This window comes from Zootoca vivipara, chromosome 14 (genome assembly GCF_965207765.1).
Source record: "Zootoca vivipara chromosome 14, rZooViv2.hap1.1, whole genome shotgun sequence".
In the NCBI taxonomy this organism is placed as follows: domain Eukaryota; kingdom Metazoa; phylum Chordata; class Lepidosauria; order Squamata; family Lacertidae; genus Zootoca; species Zootoca vivipara.
Genome location: NC_142597.1, coordinates 16351620 through 16371356, shown reverse-complemented (window position 1 = coordinate 16371356; position 19737 = coordinate 16351620). Strand labels below are relative to the sequence as shown.

Below are 19737 nucleotides of genomic sequence, written 5' to 3'. Positions count from 1 at the left end.
GGAAAGGATGTGTGGCCATCATGGTGCTGTGAAGAGTGTACTTAATGGCAGAGCAATCCTCAATGCACCAACACATCTCCAGTGTAAAATAAGCTATATTCTAGCTGTTCCTGGCCAGAGGGTGGGATGGAGACAGTATAAATATTTAAATTTTGCCTATCCTATGGGGTGAATTTAAGATACATTTGCGTTTTACCAAGACTGTGTACACATTACCAGCTTAAAATGCAGCTAGGTTATTTTCCCCCAATATGGGTCGAAACTGGTTTGGGGAAAAGCACATCAAATTGCAGCATGGCATAGAAAACTACAGGAAACATGCAGAGTGGACAGGGACCATGTCTAATGTGTGGACACCACTTACAAAAGCAGTGGTTGGAGCACATTGGATGCAGAGTGAGCAGGAATATGTACACAACCCTGGTTCTGTGGGTAAGACAAGTGAATGAAGGGAGTTAGGATGCAGGGCAACTTTGTTCATTCCTCTCCCTTCCCTCTACATGTCCATTCCCTCCATCGCCCTCTTGACATATCTCCTTTTTTGCCCTCTACATCAGAACAACAGCAACCAGCAGGGGTTTTTCCCTCAGTTGAGGTAAGCAGATATGGTGGGTTAAGCCATTTATGCTGGCTCATGCCCAACTCACTAAGAGATGGGAATATATGCTACATCCTGACTTCTCCCAGCTGGAGTATCTGGGGGTTGGGATTGCACTGTTAGCTCTTGGATGAGAGGTTCTGCTTCTGTGGCTGGTGCCAGGATACGTTTTAAGGATGTTAAACTGCAGCTGTGCATGTACAGCAGTGCACACAATGGGGGCCATTTCAAACATGGGGACCCATTTCTTCAGTTTTTGTAAAAGCATGCAAAAGCGGGGCTGTTGTGACTCACCTTAGATCAGGCAGCATCCTAATAGTGGCTCCTGACCCACCAGTTGAAGAAGTAGTGGCCTCCAAGGGCATTTTCAATTCTGTGATTCCAGAATTCATATATTTAAGAACGGGTAAGGCAGACTTCAGCAGACTATATGTATATATATATATAGCACAACCAGTTTACTAGTGTACACACACACACACAGTGGTACCTCAGGTTACAACACTTCAGGTTGAGGTAAGCAGGTTACAGACTCTGCTAACCTGGAAGTAGTACCTCAGGTTAAGAACTTTACCTCAGGATGAGAACAGAAATCGTGTGATGGTGGCGCGGCTGCAGCGGGAGGCCCCATTAGCTAAAGTGGTACCTCAGATTAAGAACAGTTTCAGGTTAAGAACGGACCTCCAGAACGAATTAAGTTCTTAACCAGAGATACCACTGTACACTTACTAGTATACTGGTTCTCCTCCAAGCTTTCTTTGTTTCAGCAATATTATTATTGTATTTTATAAAGCCTTTTTGTTGTTGCCTTTGTTAACTGGTTGGTACTGTAGTCAGAAACCCCTTGGATCTAGGAAATCTACCTTCAGCCCACCCCTGTGTTAGAATGTACACAGCATTGCAACAGATGTCTCTCACAACCATCCAGGCTCTGATTTAGCTCAGGTTTGGCACAGGGAGGTCTGCCTGATGAATTGGAGGTAGCTCCTCAGCGCGGTAGGCTTGTGAGCACTGCAGGAGCTGCAGAGTTGCTGGGTGAATCCTTGGGTGTAACTGAACTGCCTCTGTGGGGCAGGGAAGTGTCTTCCAGTGCCCCTCTCCTAGAGCAAAGGAAAGAGAGCTGAGATGCACCCAGTAGGCAGCTTTTTGCCAGCGATGCAAACCCCCTTCCCCGTGCATATTCACTTGGAGCAATTCCAAGCCCTAGGTCAGCCTGTCCACAGGATAAGAACCTTTGAGCCAGTCCGGACAGAGGGTGGGCGCCGGGATGACCTCTTGCCGCTGCCCGTTGCGCTGGAAGCGTGGTAGCGCCGGCTTGGTGGCTTAGGAGCGTCCAGGTGAGGAGGGCTGTTGGGTGTGCCTCGGCTCGGGCTGCCCTCCTCCGGACATTCCTCGGGGTGGTCTTCGGAAGGGCGCGGGAGAGCGGGCGGGCGGGCGGGCAGGCAGGCAGCGCGCGCCCAGCCCCGGGAAGGCACCTGCCTGCGGCCGCACCTACCCCTGCCTGGCCGGAGTTTAGCGATCGAGGAGAGAGAGGGAGGCGTCCCCTTCCCTCTCGCCTCCCCCCGCGGCCTGTGTGGGCGGGGATGTGGGAGCCCGCCCCGCTCCTCCCTTCCTGCGCGCTCGCTCGCTCGCCGGCTGACAGTAGCAGCAGCTGGGCGCAGCGCTAGGCGGGCAGGCGAGCGAGCAGGAGGGCAGGCGAGCGCGGAGCATCCGACGACGGGGGAAGCTGGCGAGGGCCGGCCAGGGACACGGGCAGCGGCAGAGGCAGGGCGCCCGCCCGCCCGCGGCACCGGCCCCCCTGGATGGCATGTGGCTGGTCACTTCTTGCCTCCTGCTGCTCAACTCCTGGACCAGCCCAGGTAGGCGAGGGCGGCGGCGGCGGCGCCCCGTCGGGTCGGGAACTTTTCTAGCGGAGCCGCTCCGGAATGTCCGGCGGGTCCCCAACGCCAGTTTCGCCTGGCTCCAGAGAGCTCTTCCTCTCGGTCAGCCCCTCGCACTTTCTGACTCTTTCGCGGTGGAAGCGTCCTTCAGCTTCGGAGAAGAGGGTGCTTCCTGACCTGTCAGCGACGGAGGGGACCCTACAGTGCCCCCCCCCCGTCGCCGTGGTTGGGCAAGTTCAGACTTGCACTTTGGTCTGCTTTTGACCAGTGTGTAGGTCCTCTTTCCCCAAAGGTGGTTGGTGGGGGTTGTGGAAAACGATCCTAATGTGACCCAGAACTCTAGGGTTTTTTTGTTTTTTTGTTTGCACGGGGAGTTCTCAGATTTGTCAGGACTGTTATGCTGCTAGCCCTGTCCCCCCCCCCCCCCAATCTTGAGGTGGGGATGGCCTATATTTTGCTTTGCTTTGTGTCCCCCCCCCCACATTTTCCCAAATGTGTGTGTGTGTGTGTGTGCATGTGTGGGTAGGGCACCCCTTCTGCCAGGCTCTCCCAGAAGAAGCATCAACCCTGGGGAATGTTGGTGTTGTCTGCTTTTGGGTTTCTGTTCGGGTGGATGTGAATTTTGGGTTAGCAGGGGCTGTGCCCGGGAGCCTGGCACAGGCTGGGCAGGCAGAGAGCAAGTCTGGATCCCTGAGCTGGCAATTATTGCCATTAACTCTTTGTAGCCTCTGAAATTCATTCATCAGGGAAATTAAAAATAACGCACCCCCGCCTCTCCTCAGCCCATCTCTGCAGAAATGTATTTAATTACGTGAATGTTGAATAGATACCAAGGCAGCATCTCCCTGTGTGTTCGAGCAAGAATTCCAAGGCTTAAAGCTGCCAGCGATACTTTTAGAGCTTTGTTCTTCTGTCCCCAGTTGTCAAAGTCAATGCTGAGCCATATTCTAATCCCATAAGATAGTTCAAACCCTGATATGCCTTTAAAATAACAGCCTCCCCTCTAGGAGTGTTTTAATAAATCTAGCCCAGCAGTTGGAAAGGAATCAGATTTGGAAAAGGGGGGATATGAGCCAATTCAGTTGTCAGGGCAATGCAATTCTTTAAGAAGCAAGGTTCTGTTTGGAACTGGAAGCTGGGGTTTGGGGGTCTTCTGTACTGAAATTGGGCCCCAACTAATGAAGCCATTGTAACCAGAAGGCAATTGGATGTTGCATCGGATGAAATTACAACCCGGTTTAGTGTAATCGATCTGTGTTGCATAAAAGGATGGGCAATTTGCAGCTTCTGCCATCTGTTTGGTGCACAATCCACAAGAACAATCATGCAAGCGCTGCAATTTGGGGGGTGCCTGCCTGCCTGCCTTCCCTTTCACAGGTTCCACTGTGAGATTTTATCCTGTCATGCCTTGTGAGCAAAGCAAAGTGTCTCTCCTTCTTTTGGCTCCAATCAGACTGACTGTTAAGAGAGCAACATACAGAAATTGGGTGGTTGCTGTAGAATACCTATTTGTTTATTTTAGAACATTTTAAATGTTTTGTTTGTTTAGGGCAGAATAGTTATGTGAAAACCAGTTATTAATCATAAAGTAACTTTTTAATTAAAGCTAGGGCTAGTCTGTTTTTTGGGGGAGCATCCCCCCAGATCTCTCTGTGTTGAGGTTCTGCTTGTCTCTGTCATCCATGCCAGCATCTGATTTGCCTGCATTTGCATTTTGACTGTGCAAAAGGAAGGGGGGGGGGAAACACACACAATGTGTGCTATATTCCCTTTGATTTTTCACAGGCAAAATAATAATTGTTTGTAGTAGATTGATTGATTAGTTTCATTCCCAGTGGTTTGGGAAAGTGTCTTTGGTGGTAGCAGCTGTTCTGTCTTTGAGAAGACAAGATTGAGTCTTCCTCAACAGAATCTCACACAGCCCCATCCCCTTTTTGGAAGCCATGATTTGATTTTTTAAATGGACCCCTAACTGCTTCTTTGTTAGAAAGTGTTAAAATGGAGCAGTTCCAGAAAGTGAATAACAACACAATAGGTTACATTATATTAGGGTGAGAAATGATATTGCTTAATGCATGAAAAGCTTTTTGGATACTTAATATATTTGGGCATCTAAGCACAACAGTTTAATGGGCTTGTGTTGTAGAAAAGGACTCTGTTATAACAAAAAAGCAAATAAACATTTGATCCAAGGGAACACTAAAGTTTGCGAAAAAACTGTCAATGGGTTGGAGCCCATTTTCCAGATTTATATACAGGCGGCTAACAAGTATATGTGGGTATCTCACTGGGCAGAGAGCTCAGTGTCACTGCTTTTACGACTTGGGAGCAGAGGAGAGGGATGTGAGCAACTCTGCTTGCTTTGTAGACATGTCCAGTGTCATAGGCTGGATATCCATGGCTTGGCGCAGGGTGGTGGTGGTGGGGGATGCTTGCAATTCTGTTTCCACCCCACCTCTGCCTGCTGCATCCTATTTATGTGGAGCTTTTCTCATATTAAAATCAGGCGAGCTATTTACTTCCCATTTGCACCACTTCTGTTCCCTCCCTTGTGCCTCCCCCTCATTGTGCTTTGTTTGTCTTAGAAATTAAACATGGGATCCTCATTAAGCTGTAGAGAAAGGGCTAGTTTGACATGTTCCAGGTTCTGCTAAATAGCAGCGGCATTGGAAGCTAACGGATGGGGGCAGGGGAAGTTGCCCACCCCTGCATGACTGCTAAGGCTTGATGACCCATTGCCTGGGGTCCTCCAAACCCCATGTTGGCTGCCAAGCAGCATACCTTTAAAATCTAGGGGGTGCTACCCCATTATCTATCTCCGCTGGTGCTTGTGGCGTTCTTGAGAGCAAGCTGGGCACAACTTGGCTCCAGGCTTGGTGATGGAATTCAGTGACACGTAGCCATCTCTCTCTCCTCCGGTGTTAACTGCACCGGTGAGAGTGGGCAGAATTTCATATTTGTTTCGTAAACACCCTCCATACCCTTCTCTTGTCATTATCTTCCCCCTGCTAGGCTGGCATTCGAGGGGCTGCCTGAGCCCCCTGTCTCATTCCCAGCAGTGGAGGAGCTTTGTGAGAGAGGAAGAGCTGAGGCGTCTCTCACATTCTGTGGCTCAGATCCTCCCAACATGGCGGCCCACACGTTCTGCAATGTGCCAGGAGGTGTGATTTCTTCCCTTCTCCAAACAGCATGGACTAACCAGCTGCCACTCTGTACCAGAGAAAGGAGGCAATTGGGAAGCCAGTTTTCCATATTAGGAAAAGCAGTTTGAAAGGCCTCTTCAATTTCAGTTCCTTGAGAAATCGGAAAGGAGCAAAATTATTTATTGTATCTGAATGGAAGTGGAAAAAAATCTGCTGGATTTTTCAGCTTTTTCTTCCATCTGTGTTTGTTGTTTGTATTTCCTCATCCTCAATAAGCCTTCAATTTGTGGCAAATCATGCAAAGAGGTTTTCCCTTAAAATACTGTATAGCTAAATTTTTTTCCTTTAAAAATGATTTGGTGGCCTTTGCTAATGTGCTGAATAGCATTGCTTGGCTGTAATGTCCCCACTAGCTCACTTTTAGCTTATCCTTGGTGGAGGTGTGTGAGTGTGTGCATTTGAACCATGTGTGCATTATCTTGAAGTGCCCTGTAGACATGGCGGTTGTGTGAGATGGACAGAACTCTGGAGAGAGGCTTCTGAAAGCTCCTGCCTTTTCTAGACTTGCAGAATAATGGAGCTGGGTCAGAGTTTCTCCCAGCAAAGGAAGTTGTGGTGGCAATTAGTAATTTGTGTATTCAAAATGGTGCAAACAGCTTATTGCCCATTGCCTAAAATGAAATGGAGCTGAGAGAAGCTGAAACAAAACTCACACTGGATGCCAGAAATTGGTACACTGCCCTCCTATGGCTGATCAGCCCAATTTCAAGCAGTGCATAGCCTCTCCTTGTATGTCTTTTACGGTATTTTATTTTTTCAACTTGTATACCTTTCTTTATTTAAAAAAATCCCAGAGTCATTAACATAACATAGCTTTAAAACACAAAAGCACCCACTCCACAGTTTCACCACATTATCCTTGCAAATTTAATATGGTGGTTAGTGAGTTTTCCAGGGACACGGTTGGTGCTGTGGGTTAAACCACAGAGCCTAGGGCTTGCCGATCAGAAGGTCGGCGGTTCAAATCCCCGTGACGGGGTGAGCTCCCGTTGCTCAGTCCCTGCTCCTGCCAACCTAGCAGTTCAAAAGCACGTCAAAGTGCAACTAGATAAATAGGTACCGCTCCAGCGGGAGGGTAAACGGCATTTCCGTGTGCTGCTCTGGTTCGCCAGAAGCAGCTTAGTCATGCTGGCCACATGACCTGGAAGCTATACGCCGGCTCCTTTGGCCAATAACGTGAGATGAGCGCCGCAACCCCAGAGTCGGTCATGACTGGACCTAATGGTCAGGGTTCCCTTTACCTTTACCTAGTGAGTTTTCTAAGGTGTGTGTGTGTTTAGCAAGGGGTGTGGGATCTTAGCATGAGACATCTGTGGCGGGGGGTGGGGTGGAGTTCTCATTGGGGCCATTGGGGTGAGGCATGTTTTGGATGCATGGCTATGCAGATGGTGTTTTGGGTGTGGCAAAGGAGATGTTTGGGCTTCTGTATACTGTAATTGCTTCAATTGCACCACAGCCTCTTCCCTGCTGCCACTTGATTTCCAGTGTTTAGCTGTTTCTGTCCCAGTCAAGACTTCAGGAGGGATGCCAGTTCCTCATTCCCACACAGGGCACTGTTAACCTGTATGCTCTTGATCAGGGGTTGGCAAAGTTTTTGTGGTTGGGCCGGTTCACGTTCCCGCAGACACCGCGATGGGTCAGAGTATGCGCATGCACGTGCACACGCTAACACTATTTCCAGCACTCTTTCCGGTGCGGAGGAGGCATACGTAGCTTCCCATTAGCTGCAGGAGCTTCCTGTAGCCAATGGGATGCTGGCCAGCATCACGGAAGGTGGTCCCCACTCTGCTCCATGCCAATTTAGTGTGGTGCACGGGAGCTGACTGAGTGGGCGGCGGCGGCGGCGGCGGGGGGGGGGGTCCATAGGCCGGAGCCTAGGGCTTGCTGATCAGAAGGGCAGCAGTTCGATTCCCCACGATGGGGTGAGTTCCCGTTGCTCAGTCCCTGCTCCTGCCAACCTAGCAGTTCGAAAGCATGTCAAAGTGCAAGAGGTACCGCTCCAGTGGGAAGGTAAACGGCGTTTCCGTGTGCTGCTCTGGTTTTGCCAGAAGCGGCTTTGTCATGCTGGCCACATAACCCGGAAGCTGTATGCCGGCTCCTTTGGCCAATAACGCGAGATGAGCACCACAACCCCAGAGTCGGTCACGACTGGACGTAATTGTCAGGGGTCCCTTTACCTTTACCTTTAAGGGGGAAATAAGGTGGCCTTGGCCTTGCAGTATTCAGAAGTCCAGTTTACCCCCCCTTTTTTTTATTAAAAAAGAGGGCATAAACAAGCTCTGAGGAAGCAAAAGTCGCTTGCAGCTTCTTGCACCTCTTGTCAAAAAGCTGTTTGTGGCTCATTGTTAACTTAGCTTCTAGGTGGGAATGGCAAGGCAGGTTTGGGGGTTCTCCTGCTTCTTCTTGCTCTCCCTTTTCCACTGAACATGTTGCCCAAGTCCATCTTGTGCATTAACTCCACCATTCAGTCTCTTCACCATTCAGTGTGCTTTCAGAGAATGCTACTTGGGTGTGGGGGAGCAAGGCGGGGTGGAGGAGGAATTGCTGCCTGGAAAAGACAGCTTACCCTAGAGATGCTGTGCACATTTTGCTGTTGACCTGTTACCCCCTACCCATGAACAGTACCTGTGCACAGTAAGAGCCTGTGATCAGTAGGGTGGGCAACAAGGATGGAGCAGCTTCCTAAGCTCATGGTGAGGTTGAAATTTATGTACCTGTAAACCACTGCATCCTTTGAAGTCTGATGGAGTGGACATTTTGCAGCCATCATTGCTGATTCCTACTCCACTCTTGGTGGCACCTGTATCTTTACCTCTTGTTTTTGAGGTGAGCAGCTCCATTTGGCAGTGACTTGTCAGGAGCCTGTGACATAGGTGAGGCTCCTATTGACTGCGGCATTCCCTGCTGAATTCATCTGACTGGTAAAATATAAAATCTCCACTAAAGACTGCTAACTGGTGGACTGTAAAAATAATAAAATAGCCCACTTCCCTTCACATCTCTTCAGTAGGTTTGAGCCATCATAAATGTCTTTTGACCCTTGAAAAGAAGAGCAATGTTCTTGTCATACAAGAACATTTTTCTTTGTGGTCTCACCTGCAGACCAAAGGCTGGGCCAGTGTAGCATCACAATCTATGATATTTAGAGGGTGTGGCAACATGTGGAAGGGTGAGAAGATGACTGCTTGGAAGGGGGTCAGAAGCATCTCTGTGCTTTGCTCTCAAAACGTGTGCTGGATGCAGACAACTGCTTTGACAGAAAAGGACCTTCACCTTTCTTTGCCGGGTTCCTTCTAGCAGTGCAACACTTGAAGAAGTCCAGTGAGGAAGATGAGTAAATATTATGGTAGAATGATGACAAAATGAATCTCTTTCCCTGGACAAAGCAGAAGTATTAATATTTCAATACCTCTAGGTTGCAATTTCCTACAATTTAAGAAGATTGCTCTGTGAGAACTCGAAATGTGTTTTCTTCAGTGCTGGGAACACAGGCTGTGCATCTTCGCTTTGGTGCTGCTCTTCTGTTGCCATCCCATCCTCCCTTCTGTACCAGTGCCGAAGGTTGGGTCTAAATTAATGCCTTTGATATGTAGGTTACAGCCAAGGATTGTGACCAGATGCCAGAAGTGATTTCTGTTTTAAAAATATTGCAAGGCTATTTCTATGTTTTTAATCTCTCCTGGTGATTTGGAGGCAGTTTTATGAAACATGGAATTAGGATGGTGCTCACCGTTAAATGGTAAAGGAGATTAGATGGATTTAACTCTATGCGTCTGTCTCATAACTACTACCAATCCCATAACTTCCATTTTCTATTAAAAATCCATTCCGCCCCTTTTGACCTGCAAAAGCTTTACTAGTAATTTGAATTCCTCTCCTTATTTATGAGGATTCCCCCCCTCTTTCTCCCCACCCCCATATCTGTGCAACTAACCTTAACATGGTGAGTAGGGTGGGGGGACTCACTGCAGAGAAAATGGTTATCTCCCAAGGGGTTGCTGCTCATGGGAGCACTGAATGCAGTGGCGATAGAATGGGGGCCCTCCTACTGGACCTGAGTGGGCTTTGCTAGCAGCTGCATGAACATGGCTGCCTCCTCTAAGAGCCCCATTTTGACCCTTAAAGCCATGCTTGCAGTGAGCCCAGATTTCTGTAAGCCAGGACCAGGGCTGTGTCTGTTCTTCCCAGTTCTGTGACCCGAATACATTATGCAAATATTTGCTTGGCTGGCATAATTCTGTTTCTGGCAGGAGGTATGCAGAGCTTGTGTATTTGTTTATTTGTTATGAAGATTTATATCCTGCCTTTCTATAATATATCCATAGTGGCTTATTAACAGGGCTGAAATACAAACACAATAGTAAAACAACAAGATGAAATGCTGCATCAAGTAACAAAGCTTCAGAGCTTTGATTGCTGAAAGTCCAGCTCTTCCCACCTCCCCTGTTCAAGCTTTTCTGCTAGAAATGCCTCTCCATCTTTTACCAAAAATCTGCAATTCTTAGGATGCTGAATTTTATGTCTTGCACCAAATGCCACTTTTGCACAACTGGGATTCTTTTTAACAATGCTGGACTAGGTGGATTGAGATTTTATCTATGAAGGTGCTTATTTTGGTCTTGGGAAAGAGGGTATACATTGTTAGCCAATGAAAGGATAATCTCTACCTCTGCAAATCTCACACATGTTGGAGGGCCAAGGAAATTCTTGTAGGGGAAAAAGCAAGAGAAAAGGGAAAAAGAAAGCAAACTACCTAAGAGGGATGGAGTTCCCTCACCTCAGGGTTGAAGCAGAGCTGGGGACACCCTGGAATGGAGCGGGACTGCCAGACAGTGTTCACACAATAATGGACTGGATGGTTGTTTTCTGGCACTCTTCTAGTTAAATCTGCTGTTATATAGTTGTGATGACCCTGAGTTGATGGTGAGGATAGACACAGGAACTCAATGGGTGGCATGTCTTAGGTATGGTGTTGGCAGTAACCGGGAAGCTGGCTTGTGCCTCTTCCCTATTGGCAAGGGCCTATGATGAGTGTGTGTTGTCTGCCTGGAGTTTCAGAGAAGGGGATCCTTGTGTTTGGGTTTTGTCCTGGGGAGGCTTGGGATGAGAATCTAGCATAAGCATTGTTTGGTCCATAACAAAGTGCCTCCTGTGGGCTGGTAAATAGCGGAAAATGGTGTGGTGCATTTTGATCCCCAAAAATCTTCTCTTGCAGCAGAGTGCCTCCCCACCCCAGCAGTTTTGTCAGGCAGACGTTTGTATCCAGAGCAAGGAGCTTATTCTGAGAGAGGGGCGGGTGTGTGAAGAGCCTTTCCATTGCCTCCTGTGGCTCCATTCAGACAGTTTTTGCTGTCTTGCAGCTCTGTTAACTGCTTCCTTGTTTCTAAGAGATGCACATTAATGTGCCTGTACTGTGAAGTAATTAAAACATTCTAGATATTATTTTTCTAATGCCAGCCCAAGAACGCTGTGTGGTATTTGGACCCATGGTATTAGAAGAGGAGATGGCTTCTGAATATTCACCATCATGATGAAAACACAAAATATTTTTTCCCATCTTGCTTAGCATTTACGGTCTCATCCCTGCTTTGTGTTGAGATGTGAATTGCTGTGCCCAATAAGGCTTTAATAGCCTTTCCTCAAATGAGCAGTTGGGATGGAGGCATCCTCCCTGGAGGGGCTGCTGGTGGTAAAGTGCTTTGCTAAGAATATTAATAGATGAGCCATTTTTTGCCATTCACTACCATTTGTCTCCCTCCTGCACCCCCCAATCAAAAATAAAATAAAATTCTGGGGGGAAATTGAGGTTGTGGAAGGTCCCTTGTGACTTTGTCCAAAGTGGTGGTGTTTTTTGCTTCTTTGCATGGTTGTTGGCGCAGCTGGGAAGGTGGCTGGGCTCTGAGCCCGAGGAGGAGCTGCTAATTCCCTGGCACAGATTGCTCCGTCCTCGATCTTTGTCCTTCCACCTACTTAAAAGTAGCACAGCTAAAAAAAGGAGTCAAATCTGAAAGGCTTTGGGGGCCTCCAGCTGATTCTCAGGAAATATCTGGCCTCATCCAAGCACATTGCAGCCTCCAGCATGTATATAGGTGTTGGTGTGGGTGGGTGTGCTTGTGCCCCTTGCAGAGAAGACAAAAGTGCTTCTTTCCCCCAAATAGGGTGCTCTTGCCCATATCTGAGATTTAAGTACACTGCCCCCTACCCCGTGAATGGCACAGTAAATGGTAGAAGTGACACCAGTGCAACTGATTGAGCCTTCCTTGTTGGGACGGTGGTGGTTTCAAGAGGCTTCTTGCTGGACACTGGAGGGCAGCACAGAGGTCTGGCAGATCTTGAAAAACACTGGAGGGAGATGTGCGTGTAATTGGCTGAACTGGCTTAACCCAGATCCTTATTCCTGTGCATGATTGACAAGAGTGGGGTGGGGAGATCCTTGTCCCTCAGCTCCTTCCATTATCTCTTCCCAAGCTACCCTCCATCTGAGCAGCTGTAGATGCTTCCCTCCTTTGATAGCTACTGTACCCTTGAAAATCTTCTGAAAATCTTCATCAGTCTTCTCTCTCCCCTCCACCTGGTATATGTGCCTCCTGGCATAGCCAAACAGCCTCATTCTGATGTGGCCTTGAGGGTCTGTTTGGTGCTTGTAAGCCAGGGCCTTGTGAATTTGCACTGGGCTCTGAAACAGAAGTTTAGCAAGCCCCTGTTGGCCTTGCTTCTGGAGAAGGTTTCTCAGCATGTATTCCTAGGAAAGAGCCACTGCCTCATTTCCTTGGTGCTGTGGGTGTGCTAAGGTAGTGGGAGTATCCAGTGGCAATAACTGGGCTGACTTTTGGGGTTTGTATGAGGGCGCTCCTGGCACCACTCCTCATAATGCTTGATCTTCCATTTTCTTCTCTTCTCCTCTGCAGCGCATACAGAAGATGTTGGAACCAGCCTCTACTTTGTGAACGACTCCATTCAGCAGGTGACCTTCTCCAGCACTGTGGGGGTGGTAATCCCCTGTCCAGCAGCAGGGTCCCCCAGTGCCACCCTTCGCTGGTACCTCGCCACTGGGGATGACATCTATGATGTCCCACACATCCGTCACGTCCATGCCAATGGGACGCTGCAGCTCTACCCTTTCTCGCCATCTGCCTTCAATAGCTTTATCCACGACAACGACTATTTCTGTACTGCAGAGAATTCTGCGGGGAAAATCAGGAGCCCAAATATCCGGGTTAAAGCAGGTATTGGCTGACTGGCTGCTCTGGGTCTTGTCTTCAGTATGGTTGACTTCATTTGTAGTGGAGGGAGGATGGTGGCAGTCTTTGGGCCTGTGCCCAGTTACTTTTTTAGCTGAGCATAGACAGCTGTGGCTGTGTTTGGTCCCAGACAATCAGGAATATTTTCTAGGAGAGGTAAATGAGTGTCTGTTGGATGAGTGTCTGACTGCTGACTTTTGAATTGCAGAGAACTCTTCGTTATGCTGGCTTCTCTAGACACTTTGAATGAAACCTTTTGGTGAGGTCTGAGCTTGGCCAAACTCCTGTCACCTGTATAGGAAATGTTCCTTTGCAGCCATCCTACTTGCTTTGTGAGCTGCAGCCTAAACAAGTTGATGGCTAATTAAGCAGAGGAAAATGATGAGCAAAGTAGCAGAGCTCTTCTGGTCAATGATTGACAGAGACTGGGTGGGCTGAGAACCCCCAGTGGTTCCATTAGGTAACCTATTAAGCATTGGACTAGCAAAGTGCATACTACCCCAGGGACCAAAGGAGCTTTCTTTCTTCATTGCCTTGCAGCAGTGTAGACTGACATTAAATATCCAGAAGTGAATTATTTACCCGAATTACAGCATTGGTTATAATATTGGGGAGGTGCAGGGCGAGAAGAATGTAAGGACAGAACTTAAGGGCACAAGTTGCACTTGGCCAGAGGAGCATTCAGAATTCTCTTTATGCATCGGTTACCTCCCTGCTTGTGGCTCACACCCGTGAGTGCTGAAGGAGCAATGTGGGAGGGAGGATACAAGTTGGACCTTTTTTATGGCAGATGGTTACTTCTTCCCTAAACCAGTAAGGACTCTTTTCTGGTTGACATTTTACCTTTGTGACTCTGAAGAAATGGGACTGGTAGTTTTTCCTTCCAAATCCACAGCTGGAAATAGACCTCCCAGGTGAGGTGGGTGGGCAGGCTGTGGTTTCTGCTATGGGTACTTTCCCCCCAGAGTGCCCCTGTTGGCTGTTGCTGGGCCTGGGCGACACCACCTCTTTCTCCTGCAGTTGTCTGTGATGGTGATTGGTGCTGGTGCCCTTGGTTTAAACTGCATGTTTAGGACGACAAGCGTTGATCAGCCGTTTCTTTTTGGTGGCTCCAGCACTGTAACGTATGACTTTCTAAAAGGCTGATTTGGATTCTGAATATCTTAAGGGGCCTTGTTGGGGAAATCCACTCGTTTCTGAATGCAAAATATCATTTTGCATTCCAACACCTATTTCCCAATGAGAGGGGGAAGGGTTGAATCCTTGAACCCTTAACTCCTCTAACATTTGTTACCAGTTATATCTTCTGGCTAACTTGAGGGTCAAATATCCCTCTTTCCCTGTGGCATATTATACAATTATGTGAGGTATAAAGAGAAAAGCTTTTCTCTATTTCTCATATAGTACTGGAACCTGAGGGGATCCATTGAAGCTGAACAGAGGCCAGGCACAAGAGGAACCACTTCTTCACACAATGGATAGTTAAAACGAAGGTTTTTGCTGTCACAAGATGTAGAGATGGCCACCAACTTTGGAACACATAAGTCTTCAAAAGGAGATTAGATATATTTATACAGCATAAGTCTCTCAAGTAATGGTATCTATATGCTACCTGCAGTATTGGAAGCAGTGTGCCTCTGAATGTCAGTTTCTGGGGCACAGCATCAGCAGGACGTTTATGGCCTCCTTGTAGCCTTTATTTCACCTGGGTCAAAGACCCAGTTTGGTACCCCCCCCCCCCATGCACATTTGTGTAAGCACATACACACAGGCTGGGAGCCTCAATGGTGCCCCTCTGGAGGCTTCACCTGGGGCAAAAACCCCATCTAGCCCCCTCTTCCCAGGTACAGCTCTGCTTTGGAGCATTTTCTGGCTGTAGCAAGAAGCAGGATGCTGGACTACATAGCTCCCCTTTGGTCTGATCCAGCTTCTGCTGGACACTTCTTATGTTTTTAATACATTGTATGTAGGCTGCCTTTGAAGGTTGTCTGGAAACTTCAGAATACAGCTGTAAGATTTCCCATGAGCTGTAGTAGGAACAGGTACCACACTAGTACTTCACTAGCTCTCAGGCTGCTTCTGGACCCTATTCAGAGTGTTGTTTTCGATAACTCTTGATAACTTGGGACCAGGATCCCTGAAGGATCAACTGTTTCCCCATGTACCAGTCTGCACACCAAGGACTTTGCAGGAGATCTTTTTCTGGTCCTCCTGCTGAGTGAGGTGCGGCAGGTGGTTCATGAGGAAAGGAGACACCAGCACAGAGAGTCTTGCCTTCACCTTACTTTGTTATCGTTTTGGCTCCTGGTCTTATTTCCCCAGGCCTTTTAATCTCTTCTAGATTCAAATTGTTTTTTTATCCCCCCTGTTGTCTTATGCTGATTTAATATGTTTTGTGGCTGATAGTTATTATTTTATGTGTTTTGAATTTTTACTCCTGTTGCAACTTGGCTGTAGGGCATTATATACTTAAAATAAATTTTAACTGCTGGTGTTCGTTCTTCGACCAGCATTCAGCATATGACAGGATAATTTATTTTCTGCACTGTGATATTTTGTGCCTTTGTTTTACTGAGGTTCTTGTTTATTCTACTGGGTTTATTGTGTGTTAGGCTAGGTGGAGGTTTGTTGGCTCTGGAAAAACAGCTGGTAATACAGCCTGTCCCAATGTACAATGGAGGCTAAAGCCTCTGGGTGCTTGTTGGAGGAGTGCTCCCCATTGAAAGCCACGTGCGAACCTGGTGTCATTCCATGTGTGCGTGTGTGCTGTAGGATGGATGACTGTGCAGGGTTGTGAACAAAGGGGATGAAATTCTGCTTGAAGTGCAGCAATGGCTTCTGGTTGCCACTCTGTCCCAATCACCACCTCCCTGTCTCTTTCTCCCCAGTTTTCAGGGAACCTTACACAGTCCGGGTGGAGGATCAAAGGTCAATGCGTGGAAACGTGGCTGTTTTCAAGTGCCTCATTCCTTCTTCGGTGCAAGAATACGTCAGTGTTGTGTCCTGGGAGAAAGACACGGTTTCTATCATCCCAGGTAAGATAGGAGGCATTGCTGCCCCTCACCCCCTGGTCCTGCTGCTTCCTTTCTTCTATCACATGATATCTGTTGTCATTCTCTCTCTAGTGATCCCTGACCAAGGGGCACAATGGATGCTGGTTGAGGACTGTCAGCCCTTTTGCCAAGTCCCAATGCCAATGGGGCCACAAGAGTGGCTCCCCCTGTCTGTTTTTTAGGAACAGGGCCCCAGGGCGGATTCCCTCCTTCCCAGAGCTGGGCGATCTCTGCATTTATTTAGCTCTGTAAGGCCCCTTAGAGCTTGGATCTGGGGGCTGTGGTGGTGGACTAGCTGGTGCCATGCCGAGAGATGAGGGGAATGTGAGGAGGTGATAGTCTTGTTCAGACCACCAAGAAGAGACTGGCTGCTGATCCAGGCCAGCATCCTGTTCTCAGAGTAGGCAACCAGATGCCTCTGGGAGGAGGCTGCAGGCAGGACCAGAATGCAGCAGCTTGAGCTCCTCTCCCTGCCTGAGCTTCCCAGCAACTGGTCTTATTATACTGAGGCATGCATTGGCTGATGCCTTCCTCCCTTCAAGATAGTGTCCCTGAGCCAAACAGGAGCCACACAGAACCAAAGATTGTGTTTAGCCTGAAAGTGCCTTAGAATGAAATCCATCAAATGGTTGGGGATGTTACTTTGAATTGTTCTTGGAAGTAAACACTCAAATCAAAGAATCCGACTTGTGTCTTGCAAGACTTTAATTGGTCTTTAAAGGCTATCTGGAGAGAACATTTGACCAGCCTGCCTTAAAGCCCTACTTCTGCAGAGACTGCCAGGGTTTGGACAGACCCAGAAGAAAGGGGGGGGTGCACCAAGGATTGCGAAGGGAGATCCTCCTCCCCCTCTTTGACCTTTCCAGTGCACACTCTGTATTATTAGAAGGAAAAGAAAACTGATTTTATAAATTGCTCATTGATTTGTGAGCAGTGCTTGCCTGAGGCAGCGTCTGCTTTGGTCTGTTGGATAATGCTCCTGCGCAGCTTCTGTGTTGGCTCCCGAAAGCTGGGATGAGCCTTCTTGGGAGCACACACCATGTGGTGATATGCTGTTATTTTGGTTGCATTTCTGGAGTTGAGGTTCCATATTAGAAGACCAACCCAATCAGAGAACAGACATAGAAATTGTGCCCTGGTTTCCAGAGTGCAGAACATGTAATGACTACAAAAACTAACTGGGAGAGAGAGAAACTATTGATCTGTTCTGATGGAAGAACCACCTAGCCATGGTTCAAAGCCTTAGAAATGCAGTGAGATTCACCAGCAAATTATTGTCTTATACCTTGTGTTGCATCTTCCCTTTGAGAAGGCTGTCATTTGAGTAGAGGGACTTAAGGACAGCGGGTAGGAGAGGGGAGCTGAAATGCTCCTCTCTGTTGCTGTGTTTCATGACTGCTTTGTGTCCATTTGTTCCCTTATTATATAAGGACTGTTCTTTCTGGATGATGTAGCTACAGACATTGAGGTGCTATCTGATGCTGCCTCTAAGTTTCTCTAGTGTGAAACCGTCTTGTGAAGCTGCTTTCTCGACTCCCCTGCTACATCTTCCTGAGTGAAGTGGTTAAGGCTGCTGTTGTGAGCCTTGAGTACTGGTGACTCAGACGAGCCTGAAGGACCTGGGGGAATGGGCTGCTGCACCCTAGCAGACCTGAGACTATGATAGGGCCACACAGGCTATCCAGAGAGCCCTGCCTTTGTAAGTCAGTAGTGTTTGGCCAACCCTGCAAAGACTTGGCAAGGGCTTTGCCCCAAGGCCTGTTCATTGCTGCTGGATGTTTGTCCTTGCAAGGGTCAAGAAATGCCTCTGGTCTCGAAGCTGCTTTGAAGAAGCCTGCAGCGGAAGCTGAGAGTATTGGATGTGATGCCCGAGACCTCAACACTTTTTTTGTTGGAGACCTAAACTGTTGGTGTTTCCATGGGCAGGCGGTGTACTTAGGTTTTTCCTGTTTTTTGGGGGGTTACCAGGCCTCCTTGCAGAGAGAGAAGCTTTCTTTCTTTCCTCTGCTCAGTAAACTTGAGCAGTTGCTAGCAATCTCCTCCTTATCCCTGTGTGGGCTGTGCTTCTCACAGTTGTTGGGGTCCTCAATGTTCTAAGCAGCAGTGGGATTGCAAGAGGGGCTTGTGGTGGAAGGGGTGACATCATACTGTAGTGTCTGCTACTGGGTTGCTCTGAAGCCTCTTGGGAAGCAGAAACATACAATGGCTGCTCCCCTATATGTGTTTGCATTTTTCTGCATGAGAAACACCTAATTTAGGTTTATTTGAATGCTGTCTTTCCAATCCCTTACTCCTTCTTGAGACTCTTACAAGATGGAGGAGTAGTGGACTTCACCCCCCCCCTCCATACAAACGCACACACTCACTCATCCCCATCCTTGTATTTACCATCTAACTTGATGTAGAGTTCTGGAGAATTTGAAAGTTCGCACATAATTTTGTGACATTTTGTTTGGCCAAATAAAGGTATTGCTCTAATGTGGCTATTTGAAGATAAAACCACTCAGTCAGACCTGTTAACAGTTGGAGCAGTTAGTATGAAGTTTCCAGAACATGGAGTGTGTATGTACTCATTGCATGATAATATGCATTCATTTCTAGGTGCAGACACATTTTGGGGGAGCTGTACACAAGACATTGTCTCCATGCAATCCTTGTTCCACACTATTAGCTGATTTAGCGTAAGCGCATTCTGCAGCATTGGTTTTAATCCATTTTGTGTTGAGAGCATTTGATGCACACTACTTTGAAAACTTGGCCACACAATACAAATAGTAATTCCTGTTTTTAGCAACTTTATTATGTGAACGTATGTACAATTGCAAAGCCCTATGTACAAGACGGCTCTGTGTAAAAATGAGCCTTGCACATTCCTACATGATCTAGTCTGGTTGTTTGGGATCAGTTTCTGTTCTTGTGGCCAAAAGAAGTAGACTCAGTTGTTGCAGGAGGTTCAGCCGAGTAAGTGTGTATTTGGTTCTTGCCTATCTTGGTTAATTACTTATAGCAGCGTTTCTCAACCGCTGTTCCGCGGCACACTAGTGTGCCGCGAGACGCTGGCTGGTGTGCCATGACGTGTGGCGACGAGAAGGGCGATTTGCATTGTCACGTGCCTGGCGGCCGCCAATATACAACACTAACCCGCCGGAAAGCAATATTTCTCCTCCTCTTTCCTAAAGCTCAGTGCAAACACTAACACTAACCCGCCAGAAAACAATATTTGGCAAGTGTTTCTTACAGTCATAATTATAATATAGGGCAGCACAGAGTTAATTTTTTTAACTTTTTTAATGGTGGTGTGCCTCACGATTTTTTTCACGGAACAAGTGTGCCGTGGCCCAAAAAAGGTTGAGAAACACTGACTTATAGCTGGAGAAGACTGACTATGTGAGTCCAGGCGGTGATTAATGCCTCCTTGTGAATAGCAGTCACTTCAGCCTTGAAGGAGGAAGTTGTTTGGTCTCTCCTTAAAAAACCCTCTCTGGACGTGGAAGACTGAAATGTTTATCACCTACTCACAAATATCCACTTTTGGGCAAAGTGCTTGAGTGGGTAGTGGAAGACTTTGTTGTATGCTGCTTGGATCATTTTTCGCTCCTAGTGGTTTACCAAATTTCTAAATGTATACAATAGATTACCTACACATCCATTTCAATTTCGTTTCAGGATTGACTTCAGTGCCAAAACCCTGATGGATGATCTTTGTAAGGAGAGAAACAGGGAAAGTGTGACCTTGTGAATTCTCCATGATGTCTCAGCACC

At 47.6% G+C, this 19737-nt stretch overlaps 1 protein-coding gene across 1 annotated transcript in view; it reads left to right on the top strand.

Moving 5' to 3' along the window:
• The first annotated feature begins 2250 nt into the window (after positions 1-2250).
• The window catches only part of DSCAML1 (DS cell adhesion molecule like 1), a 160113-nt gene continuing 142626 nt past the window's right edge, over positions 2251-19737 (top strand). Inside the window, exons 1-3 of the mRNA XM_060268502.2 lie at positions 2251-2457; positions 12590-12907; positions 15811-15957. Coding sequence (XP_060124485.1) covers positions 2406-2457; positions 12590-12907; positions 15811-15957 — 517 coding nt within the window. The 5' untranslated portion in view covers positions 2251-2405. The remainder of the gene's footprint in view (positions 2458-12589; positions 12908-15810; positions 15958-19737) is intronic.